Source organism: Halyomorpha halys, unplaced genomic scaffold, assembly GCF_000696795.3.
Source record: "Halyomorpha halys isolate HHAL.00 unplaced genomic scaffold, Hhal_1.1 Scaffold657.1, whole genome shotgun sequence".
NCBI classification, from domain to species: Eukaryota; Metazoa; Arthropoda; class Insecta; order Hemiptera; family Pentatomidae; genus Halyomorpha; species Halyomorpha halys.
In genome coordinates, this window is record NW_027105368.1 from 473,194 (window position 1) to 488,088 (window position 14,895).

The 14,895-nt window shown below is 31.0% G+C and overlaps 1 protein-coding gene across 1 annotated transcript in view; it reads right to left on the reverse strand.

Moving 5' to 3' along the window:
• Positions 1-14,895, reverse strand: part of LOC106685085 (otoferlin) — a gene marked incomplete at its 5' end in the record, with an annotated part of 241,026 nt that overhangs the window by 77,372 nt on the left and 148,759 nt on the right. Inside the window, 1 exon segment of the mRNA XM_024359161.2 lies at positions 11,674-11,736. Within this exon segment, the coding sequence (XP_024214929.2) occupies positions 11,674-11,736 (63 nt within the window).

A 14,895-nucleotide genomic window follows, 5' to 3' on the forward strand; every position in this document is an offset into this window, starting at 1 on the left:
ATATTTTAAATATGTAATTTTAATTTCATTGAAATTTATGTTTTTGAGCTAAACTGTACACATACAGACACACAGGTCATTTTGCTAGACAAGTTTTATTTTTTACTGGGGGGACCTCAAAACATGTATTTTAATCGAAAACTCAAATTCAAAATAATCCACGATGACAATGCATTTCCTTACTATATACATATACATACAGTAAAAATGAGAAAAATGTGGAGTTTATATTTTTTAAACAAATATTTTTAAAAACCTGTGGAAAGTACCATTCACTAAATATTTGTATTATATTTCTTGAACATTTCTGGTGTAGAAGTGTGGGTTATAATATTATTAACACCAATTACCACTATTACTACACGCCAATATTAATATCACCTATTCTATTTCTTAAAGAAATTTGTTTGTCGAATACAAACAGACGGACGATGTTTTTGCGTTTTGAGATAAGAAGAGCGGAAAATAACCATCAAATAGCGTTGGAAGGCTGGACATTCTTGCAGGTTAATAAAACACGTTAATGACCGATGTTGGTTCTTAGTGTGGTTGCCGTGATAGTGAGCTGGTTTATTGTATAACCCAACTGTTGACCGGAAATACGGATGCTTTAGTGCCAACCAAGACCGCTTTAAATTGGACAACACTGCTGAATGACCTGAATGGCTGGGTATCGAAAAAACAGAGACGTACGTGTTTTTTATTTGTAGGCGCTTGGCAGAAGAAATAAATGAATTGTAGAGACTGAGTGGAGTAAATGTCAAACCATAAAATGTGGTAAGCAAAGAACTGTGCGCGGAATAAAATTGGGGAGCGGTGAAGAAATTTGCCACAGTTAGTCTTAAGAGGTTGAGAACGGAAGGGAGGGCTCGTAAAAGTGTCCAGCGTGGAAAACACGAGAGCACTCAGCCATTTCCAGCACTCAGCGGTCCCGTGGAGAGGGAAAACAGGTGCAAAAAGGTGGTTTTAGTGGGTTAGATTCCCACAAGTGATTAGGTACAGGCCTATCTACGTCTTTTGAAGATTTCTACTGAACCTCGTAAAACACACACACACACACACTTGTAAACCAGTAAAAAGACAAACATTAAATCTAAAAAATTTTTCATTTTTTTTTTAAATATATAAAATAACCAAACGTTCTGAGTACTCCTTCTTTAGGATTCTCTGGAATAAATTTTTTTTTATTCTCCGAATGGATAGAATTTTAAAGTATACCTTCTTAATCTAGAGTTAATTATCAAATCCGAAGGTCAGAGGTATTCATTCATTAAATAAAACACGGAGAACACAAATATCTATCTTTTGATAGTTTTAAGACAATGCAATCTAAACATGAAGGTGTGGACAAGAATTCATGCCAATTTGTACCAGCTAATCTAAAATCTTGCTCAAGCGCGAATTGCCATGGCTTGACAAACATGAAGAGACACTTTAACAATACACTCTTGAAGTTCCTTAGTGCGCTAATTAGACATATCTGGTATATACTTAAAAATTTAATTGTTATTTTTTTCATAATTCCCTTTGGTATCAAAACATAGTTTAACCCAATCCAAATTTCAATTCTCGATAATATGTATTTATTATATTCTTTAAAGATGAATATTAAGGTAAGACGTTTCGCTTCAAGTTAAACCGAGCGAGTTCCCCTCTGGAGAAAATTGGATTAGCCCGCGGGGTTAGAGGAGAGTAAGTACATTCTCTGGTTCAGAGCAGAAGCCAACTACACCGATCTACATAACACAATATGCAAATGTACGATCTAGGTTCTAGGCATAAAAGCAACAGCGGTCCATATCAAGCGATCGAGGAATCTTATCCTATATTAAACTTTTTTATTTTAGCGCATGGTGAACGCCTTTTATCGCATCTATCGAGGAAAAATAACAAAAAGTGCTTGAGAAAATTTTTTTCTATTTTATTTTTATATCAGATCGGCCTGGTGGGCCTTACATGGTAGATATAACCGTTATATTAGATATATATTTTTTTTAACAATTGATTATGGGGGGATAATAGGGGATATAGTAGAGAATAATTTAATATCAATCATCTAAATCTACAATATAAAGCAATAAAAACTGAAACCCTCTTTAGAATAAACAGAAATATAAATCTTAATTTGAGACTTTACATGAATAAATTAATGATTTCGATCTATTTTAAGGATAGAATTTTTCCATAGATTGTTTTCAGTTTTTACATTCGCTTACCCATATAAGGAATATATAATAAGGGAAAGTGCCGCGATTGTGAATAATATAGATTTCTATTTCTTAACTGATATACATGTTTTGAGATTGTGGCAGAGTTACACAACTGTGGGGTCACCGCACTGTATCACATCGAAAAACACATCGAAAAGGTAATACCTATCAATAACGGTAATTTAATTAGCGAGTTGCCTTGGCAAGTGTATGAACGCGGCTACGAGATAGGTCCTAGTTCTCTTCACTATTGCCATTTAATTTATTTACTTTTACAAGGATTATATATCTAGTAATGGATTGATTGGTATGATGTGTGTTATAGAAACCCAATTTATTTGGGCAGCATTGCAAAATAAAGCATTTCTCTCTTGTACATCAGCGATTGCTTTCTTGTTATTATTATTAATTTAAAAGTTCCTTTTCTGATTAAATATATTGTGTTAACAAAAATAGTGTTTCATTAACTTTGCAATTCATTAAACACCAAACATTAAGCGAAATGGTCTACGTGTATTTTAACAGCCTAACTAAAAAACGAAAAATCACACACAATTGAAATTACGTATTTAGGGAATGTTTATGCCTGGTATAATACAGAAACTTTCATGTTCAAATTGACCTTACGAAAGTGCCACTTGATAGAATTGGTTTCTCTAATTTTTTCGATTTTACCAAAATATTTATAACGACTTTGATGAAATTCTGTTCAATAATCAACTAGGTTTTATTCTCATTGAAGTAGATTTTCCAAGAAATCTTTCTTAGGGGATTTTTAAAAAAAAATTTTATTTGGCCTGTAAATCTAGTTTAGAATCAGCAAATGAGCTGTCCCATTCAGGTATGGCATGAGGTAGACAGCACCCAGTGGTGCATCCTCCTGACGTTAAGTAAATTGTTTGATTACACCACCAGGTCCCTCATCCAACTCCTCTTCAGCCTATGCTGAGTTACGTTAGAGATGTCATCTGCCGTATAAATTTATTGAAATGTCCATGTGTGTTGTGAAGCCGTTTGTAAGTCATATGAATGTAGACCATTGCATTTGAAAGGCGAAGGTCTTAAAAAATTGCGATTGAAAAGTTTGTATTTTTAAGGTACTTTTAATTTTGTTAATCAAAAATAATTAATATCTTTGGATTGTTAAGAATAAAAAACACGTATAAATATGAACTATAAAAGAAGTTGATAATTTACTAAAGCAGAAAATGGGGAAATAAGCAGTTTAGAGACTAGAAAATCGGGATAGCCTAGCATATCCCATCTCTTCTGATCAGTTGCTTATCTTGGTCAGTTAGGGATGTTATATTTTGTTAAATTGTAGTATTCTTGGCAGGAAAGTTGATATTTGTTCTTTATATTTCTTGAAATCCTAAATATAAATTTTTATAGCAAATGAAAAAAAAATTGTTGTTAATATCCACCTTCTAGGGTAGTAAATGAAAGCTGTGTGACGAACTCACTGCACCAGATTTTATTTTAATCTATTCAAAGTATAGGCTTTTTAAATTTTAAGAAACAATTTTTTTGGAAAGCACATTGATGATTGATGATTTATATAAGTAAATAATACTATTTCTATTGGATGATATAACTGAGCGAGCTAAACAGGCTTTATGCAACCACCGCTGATGAAGATATTTAACTGGGTAATACGAGAGAAGGTTTATTAGTCATTTAGGTGACCGAGGGTGGGCATAAAGCCAGGGTGGTTAGCGCTGGCCGATGCATAATGTATGTCACTTACCCACCAACTTTTACAATAACTTCACGTGTATCTCAACCTATTCGTACTACCTTACGTTACTGTTAATGCCCTCTCGTAAATAGAGAATAATCTATCATATTTTAATTAATACTTTTAACCAACAATTTTTTAAAAATATACATACTGATATTTACTACTGTATTAAAAATATATACAATAAGTAAATTTGATGTTAGTTGTAATAGCATGATACAGACATGTGGAAATTTACTCATTGATAGAACTCCAATAACTAGGGGAGAAGATCTCGAGGCCATCTTATTTTTATAAGCCTAGAACGATTATCAGCTAATGAAGGAGAAGCCTTGTCAGAAACTAGTGGGTTTGGGTAGCTAGGAATGGTACAAGAGCCGGGAAGTAAAAAAGGCAGTTATCTCACCCCAATTTTTGATTACTTTAATGAAAACTATGTACAATTAATAGTCAAAATTCATGAGTCTACCTAGTATAGGCAGGGGGAATATAAAATGGTGGCTGTTTCAAAACCTTGAAAAAACATTAATTTTTCATTCGGAGTTCCATATCTTATAAACTATAAACAACACTATAAAATCTAAGAGAGCATCATTTAAAGTAGAGTAAATTATGTAAGTAACCCTAATAGAGTTATTTACGTCAAATAGTTCTCGAGATATAGTCTTTTAAAAAGCAAAATGTCTTTTTATTAAAATGGCAACATCTACTGAAAGATAGATACTAACTAACTAACTAACTAGTAGTAGTTAGATACTAACTAACTAACTACCTAGTAGTTAGTTAATTTATTTTGAGAAATCTATATCTCAGGAACTATGTGACGTACAGATGTCTATTAGCACTTTAATAGACTATAAATCAGGTTTAATGGACTATAAAGAAGGTTATGACCATTATCTTCGAAGGAATAGTTGTTTTCATGATATTTGCTAAAATTAATTGATTTATTTGTTGTTCGGACAAAAAGTTTGATTTATGAAAAACTTCATTTCAGAAACCATTGGACGTACAGATGTCTGCCAGCGCTCAAATTAAAGCTAATTAAATTTAATACAAAATAGTTACTAATGTTTATCTTTGTAGGAGTAGTAGTTTTTATGATATTTGACAAAATAAACTCACAAAATGTTAATTTATAGTTGTTCGTATAAAATGTTGGATTTTTGAAAAAATATATCTCTAGATCCATAAGACGCTTACATGTCTGCCAACACTCAAAATAAAGGAAATTTAACTTCCTATAAAGTAGTTAATGACACTTAACTTTGTAGGGGTAGTAGTTTTGAATGATATTCACATATGAATATAAATTTGGCAAATGCAAAATTTGTCCGAACAACTATAAATCAATTTATTTTAGCAAATTTGATGTAAACTATTACTCCTACGAAGATAAACATCATAAACTACTTTATAGCTTATTAAACTAGCTTTAATTTGAGTGCTAATATACATCTGTACGTCAAATGGTTTTTGAGATATAAAATTTTTCAACATAAATTCTCTAACTACTGATCTTTCAGTACGTCCCATACAACATTTTTATGAAATGTTGCTTTTTAAAAAGCTATATCTCCAAAACTACCTAACGTAAATTACTCTTTTAGGGATCATATTTTAGCAAATTTACTCTCCATTAAATGACGTTCTCTTAGGTTTTCTTTTGTTGTTCCTACTTTTTGAGATATAGAGCTTGGAATGAAAAATTATTTTTTTTATCGCTTTGAAATAGCCGTGATGTTTTATTCCCCCAACCTATACTTGGCAGACTCATCAATTTTGACTATTAATTATACATAGTTTTCATTAAAGTAATCAAAAATTGGGGTGAGATAAACTGCCTTTTTTCTCCTTTTGGGCTCTGGTACTAGAAGTTTATAATATCTGGTTCTGGCCCAATCGATAACACGTGGAACATTGTGGTGACGATCTGTGATTAGCCAGCGAGAAAAATGTTAACCACACGCTTTCCTAAGTGAAATCAATAAATTAATTCACAGTTTGCCCTTTTGTCCATTAATTGGCTGTTGCGTGTATATTTCTTAATTTATCTATTTTATTAATAACTTTTGTTTATTTTTTGACTCTACAAAAATAAATACAATTTTAGATCTTTGGCCAGCCGAGCCAGCCTTCTCCACGCCTGGTTTATGCCTGATAGCATCTTCGTGTCTAGATGATCTGTTGATTTTCTTTATCCATATGGTTATTGATCTCGTACGAGTCTATTGCTAACTTGTTGCGTAGAGGTGTCCTGATGGATCGAGCCACATGTCCTGCGCATATTAACCTCCTTGTCTTCATATCGTGAGATATTGACTGACCGGTCTCTGCAAGCAGTTCACTGTTATTTATTCTAATCCATGTTTTAAGGCTCTGATCCCGGATAGCTCTTGTAATTCTTTGGAGGACTTCCTGTTCAAATCTCTCGATTACGCTCCATAGTTACGCAGCTAGTTTATATAAATATATTTTTAACAAAGATTATATTTAAGCAAATATCAAGCTCATAAAATCGTAATATTTCGGATAGCTCACACAGACTTATACAGATAGATATATTTATTGGTTTTATTCCTTAATTCTTAAATCAATCCGTAAATATACAGCGATATATTACTGCTTTGTTAACTGATTAAAACCAGATATATAATATTGAATACCAATAAATACAGGATATAGGATAAATAAACGTCCTGCCGTGTTGTTGTTGCTGAATTAATAATATGTACATAATGAATATAAATTGCTATATAAGGGCTGAAGAATGGTGACCCCAAGGGACATTGCTGACCTGGGGCCCTTTAAGAGGGACGAGGTAAGAGGTTTACGTTCCTTCCAAGCCCTTCTCTAACATACTGGCGCTCTGAACAAGTAGAAAATGGCTATTCACCAAGTTTGAATATCTCTATGGAATTCATTCTCCTTTACCTATATTCCGATGAATATATTGTGTATTGCTTACATGTGTTAAGCACTGTAATAAATTACCTACACCACTCGAGCGATAAACGAAATTTATTAGTTGTATAAAGAACCCTGTCGTGATAAGACGTTTTCTGATACTTCCTTTTGAAATTTGAGTTTTTCACCTGAAAAATGGCTTGATGGAGCTATATGGAGACCTATCCCACCTCTTTCCAACATTTTTATTGTTTAGTATATTTAAACGAAGCTAAAGGAATTTAATCAGTTTTCCCCTAGAAAATAATAAAAATAAGTTTAATTTGATACGCGTTTTGAAATTATATTAAAACAGCTACGAACAAAGCTGTTAAGACAATTGTCTATCTACCTAGTAAGGTTAATGCTGCCCTAGGAGGCACGGGTCGCCCAACAGAAATAAATTGAACTAGCTTAGAATTTCAAAGATCATAGGAGTATGTTTAAAGGACTGAATATTACATCAAATACGTTTTAAGCTACTTAATTATTGTTCCTATAATATAACGTTCTACTTAAGGTTATACCAAACCCATAATGGATATGTAACTCTTGTATTCAAATAATGGATGTTTTTTAATATAAAGCTTATTTTTATATGATAAAACACACAACCTTTCTTATGATATTTACATTATAAAAAAATAGAAGTTACCCTCCATAATATTTAGGCTTAAGAAATATTTTATCCTCAGATGCTTAATTTACTTTTAAAAATCTTGTACAGCCCATTAAGGATTATATATTCATTATCCTGTAAGGAAGTAGAGTATATTTCATTTTAATAACACAAGCTAAACTTTTACAAGCAACAAAAAACATTTCTCATTTCGCCATATGAACATATTTTTCCCTGTGTCAGAACTTTTGTGATGGAATAGAAATCCAGTCGATTGGGTTTTAATTGTCTTCCTTCGCATTTATTTTCAAAGATATTTTACAGCTTTGAAGAGACTTTATTGATATATATCTCCTCTAACTTTAAGTTTTTGGATAACTTCAGCGATATAGGGCTAGTCGAGTTTTTAAACAGTGATGTTTATCGATGGTAGTATTCCCTTATAGAAAGTCTACCATTAAACCTATCTTATTTCAATGCTATTATAAGGTATAATATTACCTTGTATAAAATATAAACTGGAATAAATGTGTACCACCAACTTCGTAATGGCAAAAGGGAAGTGAAGTTGAAAACAAAGATGATGGTGTATCAGTCTTCTAACCTTTGACCTATGCACCTAAAAGTTGACCAAGTATTAACAAGTTAGAAAGCTGTGTATACAAGCTACAGAAACGAAATTTTTGTGTAAAACTTTCGAAAGAGAAGAAAGAGATCAAGAAATGCTTATGGAAAATATACATAAGGATTGACGTGGTTTGGCTATATGCTAAGAATGTCGAACAACATACTCCCAAAAAAATGTTTGGGTAAAAACATGTACTGAGGAAAAACGACCACGTGGACGGCCAAGGAATAAGTGGGAGGATCTCATATCTGATCTGGCAAGAAACAGAGGAGTCACTCTTGATGAAGCCAAGAAGTTGGCAACGGATAGAGAGGTATTTAAGAAATAGATCTAGGCTGCCCACACACCGTAACGAATGTGGGTTGGTTAAAGGAGAAGTACTATATAATATAGACATATTCCTTAATTTCAGACACATTATTTGACCTTATTATTGACAAGTATATTTTCAATATATTATTTTCAAAAACCGAATTTTTTTTCAGGATCCTTCATTTTGACTGAGGCTTCTTAGTGCACAGAAGGCTTCAATGCTTGCAAACACTGAGGCTAAAAAGGTCAATGAATTGGCTCATAAAACTCTTTTTTTGGTGTACCTAGACTCCACCTATCTACCTATGTGTACCAAGCCACTTATCTAATCGGTAATTCAAGCAAAGGTGGCTAATTCTAATTTCCATCGACTATGTTTTCTTGGAACATTCATATTCCAATCAAGAACAAAAATAAACATCCTATATACTTAACCTCCTCATACTTAACCTTGCGTTCTTCTATTTACTTCTTAAATAAAATATCTCAACCCGACGATTTTTCTATTCCCTTTTAAATTCGTGCTACTTTGTTCTAACCTTCCCTACAAACTTCCTTCCTTACTTTATTTAACCATCATTTATTTCTCCATCTCATCAATGACCACTCTTCCGGATATATAAAATATAATATAAATGGCGAATTTGTCAAATTTGGTTAAATAGCGAAAAGTCGCCAAAGCTATTAACTTGAACAGCACTGATGAAGCTCTACCAAGTGGGGCGAAACGTCGAAAAATATGTAGTTGTTAACTAATCTGACAACAACCCTGACCATCTTCTTCATTAATTGAAATTATACGGTCAATTATTTATATTTATAAAATAAAATAAAATTTATACGTTTATTTTATTTATACATGTATTATTTCTCTTTTTTGTTAGTAATTTAAATAATTAGCCATAGTGAAGTCAGACATATGTTGCCTAAGTCGTACAATATTGTTAGTCTTAGACAGAATAAAGATAATTTTTTCAATTCATAACTATTGTGATTCAGTTCATTTTGGAACATTTTGCTTTTTAAAAATCAATAAAGTGCTCTGAAAAATGATACTCTGTTGGAGATAACCAGGCAAATATAGTGGATGTTGTACAAATTCAATTTTCATATCCCCTTATTTTATTTTATTTTTAATAAAATAATTAAAAATTTTAAATTAACATTGGGGAATTAGATAATTATTGTACAATTATATCCAATATATTCCTGATCTGTCTCCAACTACCTTACTTACGTTTTTTCAGCGCTTTTTATACAACCATTTCAAAAAATAATATATACCACAACGAAAGCGGGGTCAAATTTGTATTTCTCGAGTTCATATTGATTCAATTCTGAAAAGTTTCTTGGAATAAGAGATAAAAACTCTCTTGTTGGGCTTTGAGAGAAATGTGTTGAAGCTAATGGTTGGTTGTATTGTTTTAGAATAAAAAACTTTTATTCCTCTCTCCATCTTTCCCCACTCCCCTACCAATTAATTTTGTTTGATCATATCGTAAAAATATTTTTAATCTTTGTTAATAAATTCATGATATGCATTTTTTAAATTTGAAAATTGGCAATATACTGTTCACACATGAATGTACACCAGTGTACGCCACCTTACTTGGATTTTCGATCTCTTCCCAGCAGCAGGCTTGTGTTTGACGTTTTATACTCTTTTTTCTTATCTTTCCTTTTAACCCTTTCTCTTTTCTTTTCTTATTTTCCTTAACCACGTCACTAGTTATGTTTAATACACATTAATGTTTTAATATCTACTAATTACTTTTGTTGTCTAATTTAACTTTATATTTTGTTTCTTTATTCTAGTATTTCACAAACATATTTCCTTAATTACATTTATTTTCTTTTTACCGTACTTATTACATTAAAATTATTATTATTAAGTTAAAATATTGATCTTTTTGTTTCCTTAATTCTGCTATATTATTTACACATTTAATTACCTATATATAAGTTTTATTTTATTACTTTGCTTTTAATAATTTTTATTTTGTACATATATTTACGAACTAGATTTTCATATATATTTTATTAATTGTTCCTTCCTACTATTATAATTTTAATCTTTTCATACAGCCTTTAGCTTGTTATGATACTTGAGCTATTCATGTCTGTTAACACTATTTAAGTATCCATATTGCTACCTATTTTCTAATCATTCCATATAATCATTTATTTATTGGTTGTTATCCTGCTTTTTGGTCTTAGCCCTGATGAAAGATAGAAATTTTGGCCTAAACGTTGGCACTAATAAATAAGTTTTTAACTTATTTGTGTTATTCTCTGACCGCACCCCCCAACTATCTTCGCCTCACATATATTATCCACGGTCAACTACCTTCTCATTATTATGTCTATAATATCATTTGAATAATGGGAAAAAAATATATTTACGTTTTACATATATTCATAATGTTTACAAATACAAAATTTGTTTCTTAATGTAAAAAAATGATAAATCATTTTGTAAAATATTTGTTTTTTGTTGAAGAGCGACCACTTTTGTTTTCTCACATATATTAATAAAAGACTGAAATATTGCTGAACTCCTTTGCGACTAAGAAGTCAATATTTTATATGTAATACCTAAAATTATTAATAAATACATGTGTAATTAAAATACATACACATTAATGTAATGGATAAAATGTAATATTAATTATACAATATTGAATTATATCCATATTAATTTATCATAAAAACGTATATTAAAAAGATTAAATCTAACTTGTTTAGTACTACTGGAAATAGATAATGAATTAAGAAGAGAATAATTACTACTAACATTATTTTTCTGATAATAATAAAGGTACACCTTCCCTTTACTATAGATGAAGCTATCTTTGGGCCATAATTTCAGGAAAAAATCTCTGATTATAAATAAGTAAACAACAACCATAGAATTAGGTAACTGGGAAACTTAATTAATGAAATATTTTTTTCAAAATATAAAAAAACAAGAAAATATTATCTTTCAATAGATATAAAACTAAAGAAGCTTTTAATATGGAAGCAAAAAGCCAAAATATTGACTCTGGATTATTTCTGTGCTAATTTATTTATTTTCGAAAAAATTCATTATCTTAGAAATAGATTGTTTAAAAAATACTCTATAAAAGTATATAAAATATATATTTAAAATTTTCATCTATATTAAATATTATTTGTATATGTTTTATATAGATATATATTTAAAGTTATTACTTACTGATAGTGTGATGATTTTATCAAACAGCATTACCGCAGGCATGTGAAAATCGAACACGAAGTACTGAAACAAACATGGAATGTCAATCAGTGAAAGATAATTTTAGTCAACTGTCTGACAGTCAACTGAGAAAATCAATAAAATTGTTATTCCCTTTCACGCTGTAATCTTTTCATGGTTGATTTAGTCACTGATTTGTGATAAAAAAAAACTTTTTTAGTTATAACATCAATATAGTAATATCATCAATCATCAGTGGCTAATTTTATCTATTGTAAACTTTTCTAAAATTATAATCTAAACCAAAACGTACTGATAAAAAAATAAATAGGGATGTGTTATATAATTTTATTTATCCAGAAACTAACCATTCTTGATAATATATGTGCCCGCTATAAGCTCTTTGGCGAAGAGAATGGTTTTATATCCAAAATAATTTGGTTGAAGAGGTAGCTAACTAATATCTCCTAACCAATAATAACAAGTTTCTATCATTCCTAGAAATAATTAATGGGTATTCTAATGACACACTTTGCATCTTTTTGACGGTTTAACTGTTTCCTAAATTATATTTTATAAAACGTCCGTAGTTGTTGTTGTTGGCTTGGGCTTTAGGGCGTAAAACCCTGAGGTCATCAACGCCCATGTTTCGCACTTTATAATTATATTTCAAGACTTGAAACTCTTTAAATAATTACAAAAAATTGAAATAATTATTTATTTTAGAGTTATTTAGTACGTATAACAAACTTTCGGGTTTAAATCTTATTCAAGATGCCATTCCTTTTTAATAAAATCTAAACCATTTCCACGTTCTTTTGGTCATCATTCAGAACATCCGGATACACTCGGTCCCACTCCCAATTTATTTAAATTCATGTAATAGAAATGACAGTCTTAAAATATGTGACTGACTGTAAGTACACAGTTGCAGTATTGGCATTTTGGTGGTGGTTGCTTATGGATCAGGTATGCATGAGTTAAATTCATATGACCTATTCTCAATCTGGCAATAGCTACCTCCTCCGTGCGATTGGAACGGTTTGATGTGGTCCATGGTTTTTTTAATAGTTTTTCTTATGTCCGACTAGGTTGAATAGGGAAAGCAGCGGAAGCTGGAAATAATAATTAATTTTTTTTTTCAAAGAGAGATTTTACCTTTTCGTTTTCAAAACAAAAAATAAATGAAAAGTAACAAAATTTTAAAGAAAAACAACGAATATAAAGAAATGATATAACGCTTCTTTTATTATTCTTAACGTTTTCCACTACTCCTTGTTTTTTGTGTGTTTTGTTTTTCACGAAACGGCCTTAGATACCACACGAATATCATTACGATTTCGTACAAGAGAGAAGACTTCTCTTGTTTATGTAATTACTTTCCTTCCATTTTCCCTCATTATCTCTGCGTCCATTTGTTTTCTTTCTTCTGTCCACGCAACCCCCTTTTTCGAATTTCTCTTTCCGACAAGAACCTCGATTTCCTTAAGTCTTTTCTATTTCTTTCTCCGTCTAGACAGTCATGGTCCATTATTCCTGGTCTTTCCGTTTCTTCCTTCATCTCCCTAATGTATCCTGCTGAGCTTTTATATCCTCGAATTTTATGAATTATTTCCTTAATTAGTCTATCCGTGGCCATTCTTTCCTTATCTCTGGAATTTCAGTCTCCTGATCCTTATTTCTGTTTCTAGGTCCTTGGTGTCATCGTAGATTTCTTTGTTGGGTCTTAGCCTATTTGTGTATTTTTGGGGCCGTAGATTCTTCTTAGGATTCTTTGTTCTATTCTTAGTAGTTCTTCCAGACTGGGGAGGCATGTGTTTTCGGTCCCGTATAGTATTACCAGTTTAACGACTGTGTTGTACTGCATTCATTGTTTATTTTATATTGTTTTGTATGAAACAACTTTTAGTGGATCTAATAAATAAAATAAAAATAGTTACAAATAAAATATAAAAGGAATAACTTTTTTAATACAATACGTATTCATTTTTGTGTCATTTGTATTTTAATGTAACTTCTCTATTTAATATATAATAAGCTAATAAACTGCGATTCAGAAAACCTTTTCAGAGATAAAAAGTGTTAAGGTTAATTTGCCCAAGTTTATAAAAAGGAGGCACATCGAGTACTTTGACTCGCTGTAGGCTAACGTCAATCCGCTGTTCAGGACACTTACTCCTTCTTTAGCTGCTATACGGTGGTACAGGTTGTAGGACAAATAACAACCAGAGACACATATTTAAACTTAGTTTTTAGTTTTAGTAATAGTGCAGTTGCAAACCTTAAGCCCTTCTCACTGCTACAATGCCTCCTTAAAACGCCCTATTGCAGTAAATGTTGAAAGGCCTGAACATTATACATTTATCATAAATCAATCAGTTGCAGGCCTACCTGCTACGCCATAACGTGAGTCTCCTTTCTCGTTCTCATATTTGTTACATTATTCTTTTCCCATTCTCCATATTCTATCTTTTTCCTATTGTATATATATATATCAGTGATAGCATAAAGTGATTATAATTACATTTGAATGAGATTAGTAATTGTGATTATTTTAGTTCAATTAGTGATTGTATTTTTGGAGCATTATGACTTTTTCAGTGGGTTCATTCAGTAGATGAAATTACTAAACAAAATTGTAATTTTACTTTAGCAGTTTCAAATTCAATTATTGTAATTAATTTTTACACAAATCTGAAATATATGTATGTGTGTGTTGATTTTTGTTTCATCCTTCATTTGTTTTCTATTTACCAATCTTATTAGATATTTATAATCATTTTCATTCAACGTATTTTTTTCGTTTCCTCTTGCACTTGTAATTTATAACCTTATTATTTACTGGAAATTGTTTGGCCAGAATTAATACTAACTCATTAATATTACTATTTCGTTAAATCCATTATCCTGACCGATCCAAAATCAAATCTGCGTTTTCGCATCATTTTACATCATCCTTATCGATTATATTCAGGAGTTAATTAGGTTTTGAATAAATATGGACCTCGTTGCCCACATAATGGAGAAACAAAGGCCTGATAAACATTGAAGAACGATTTATCACAGGCAGATTGGGATAGATTGTTCTTATCACGTGACGCGCATAGATAGAAATATTTCAGCATTGTATGCTTAATATACTTAAAAGTGTTTCTATTGTGTTATGTTTAAATGACCATTAAATGTTGTTCAAACTAATGAAGGATTTACTTTTATTATATA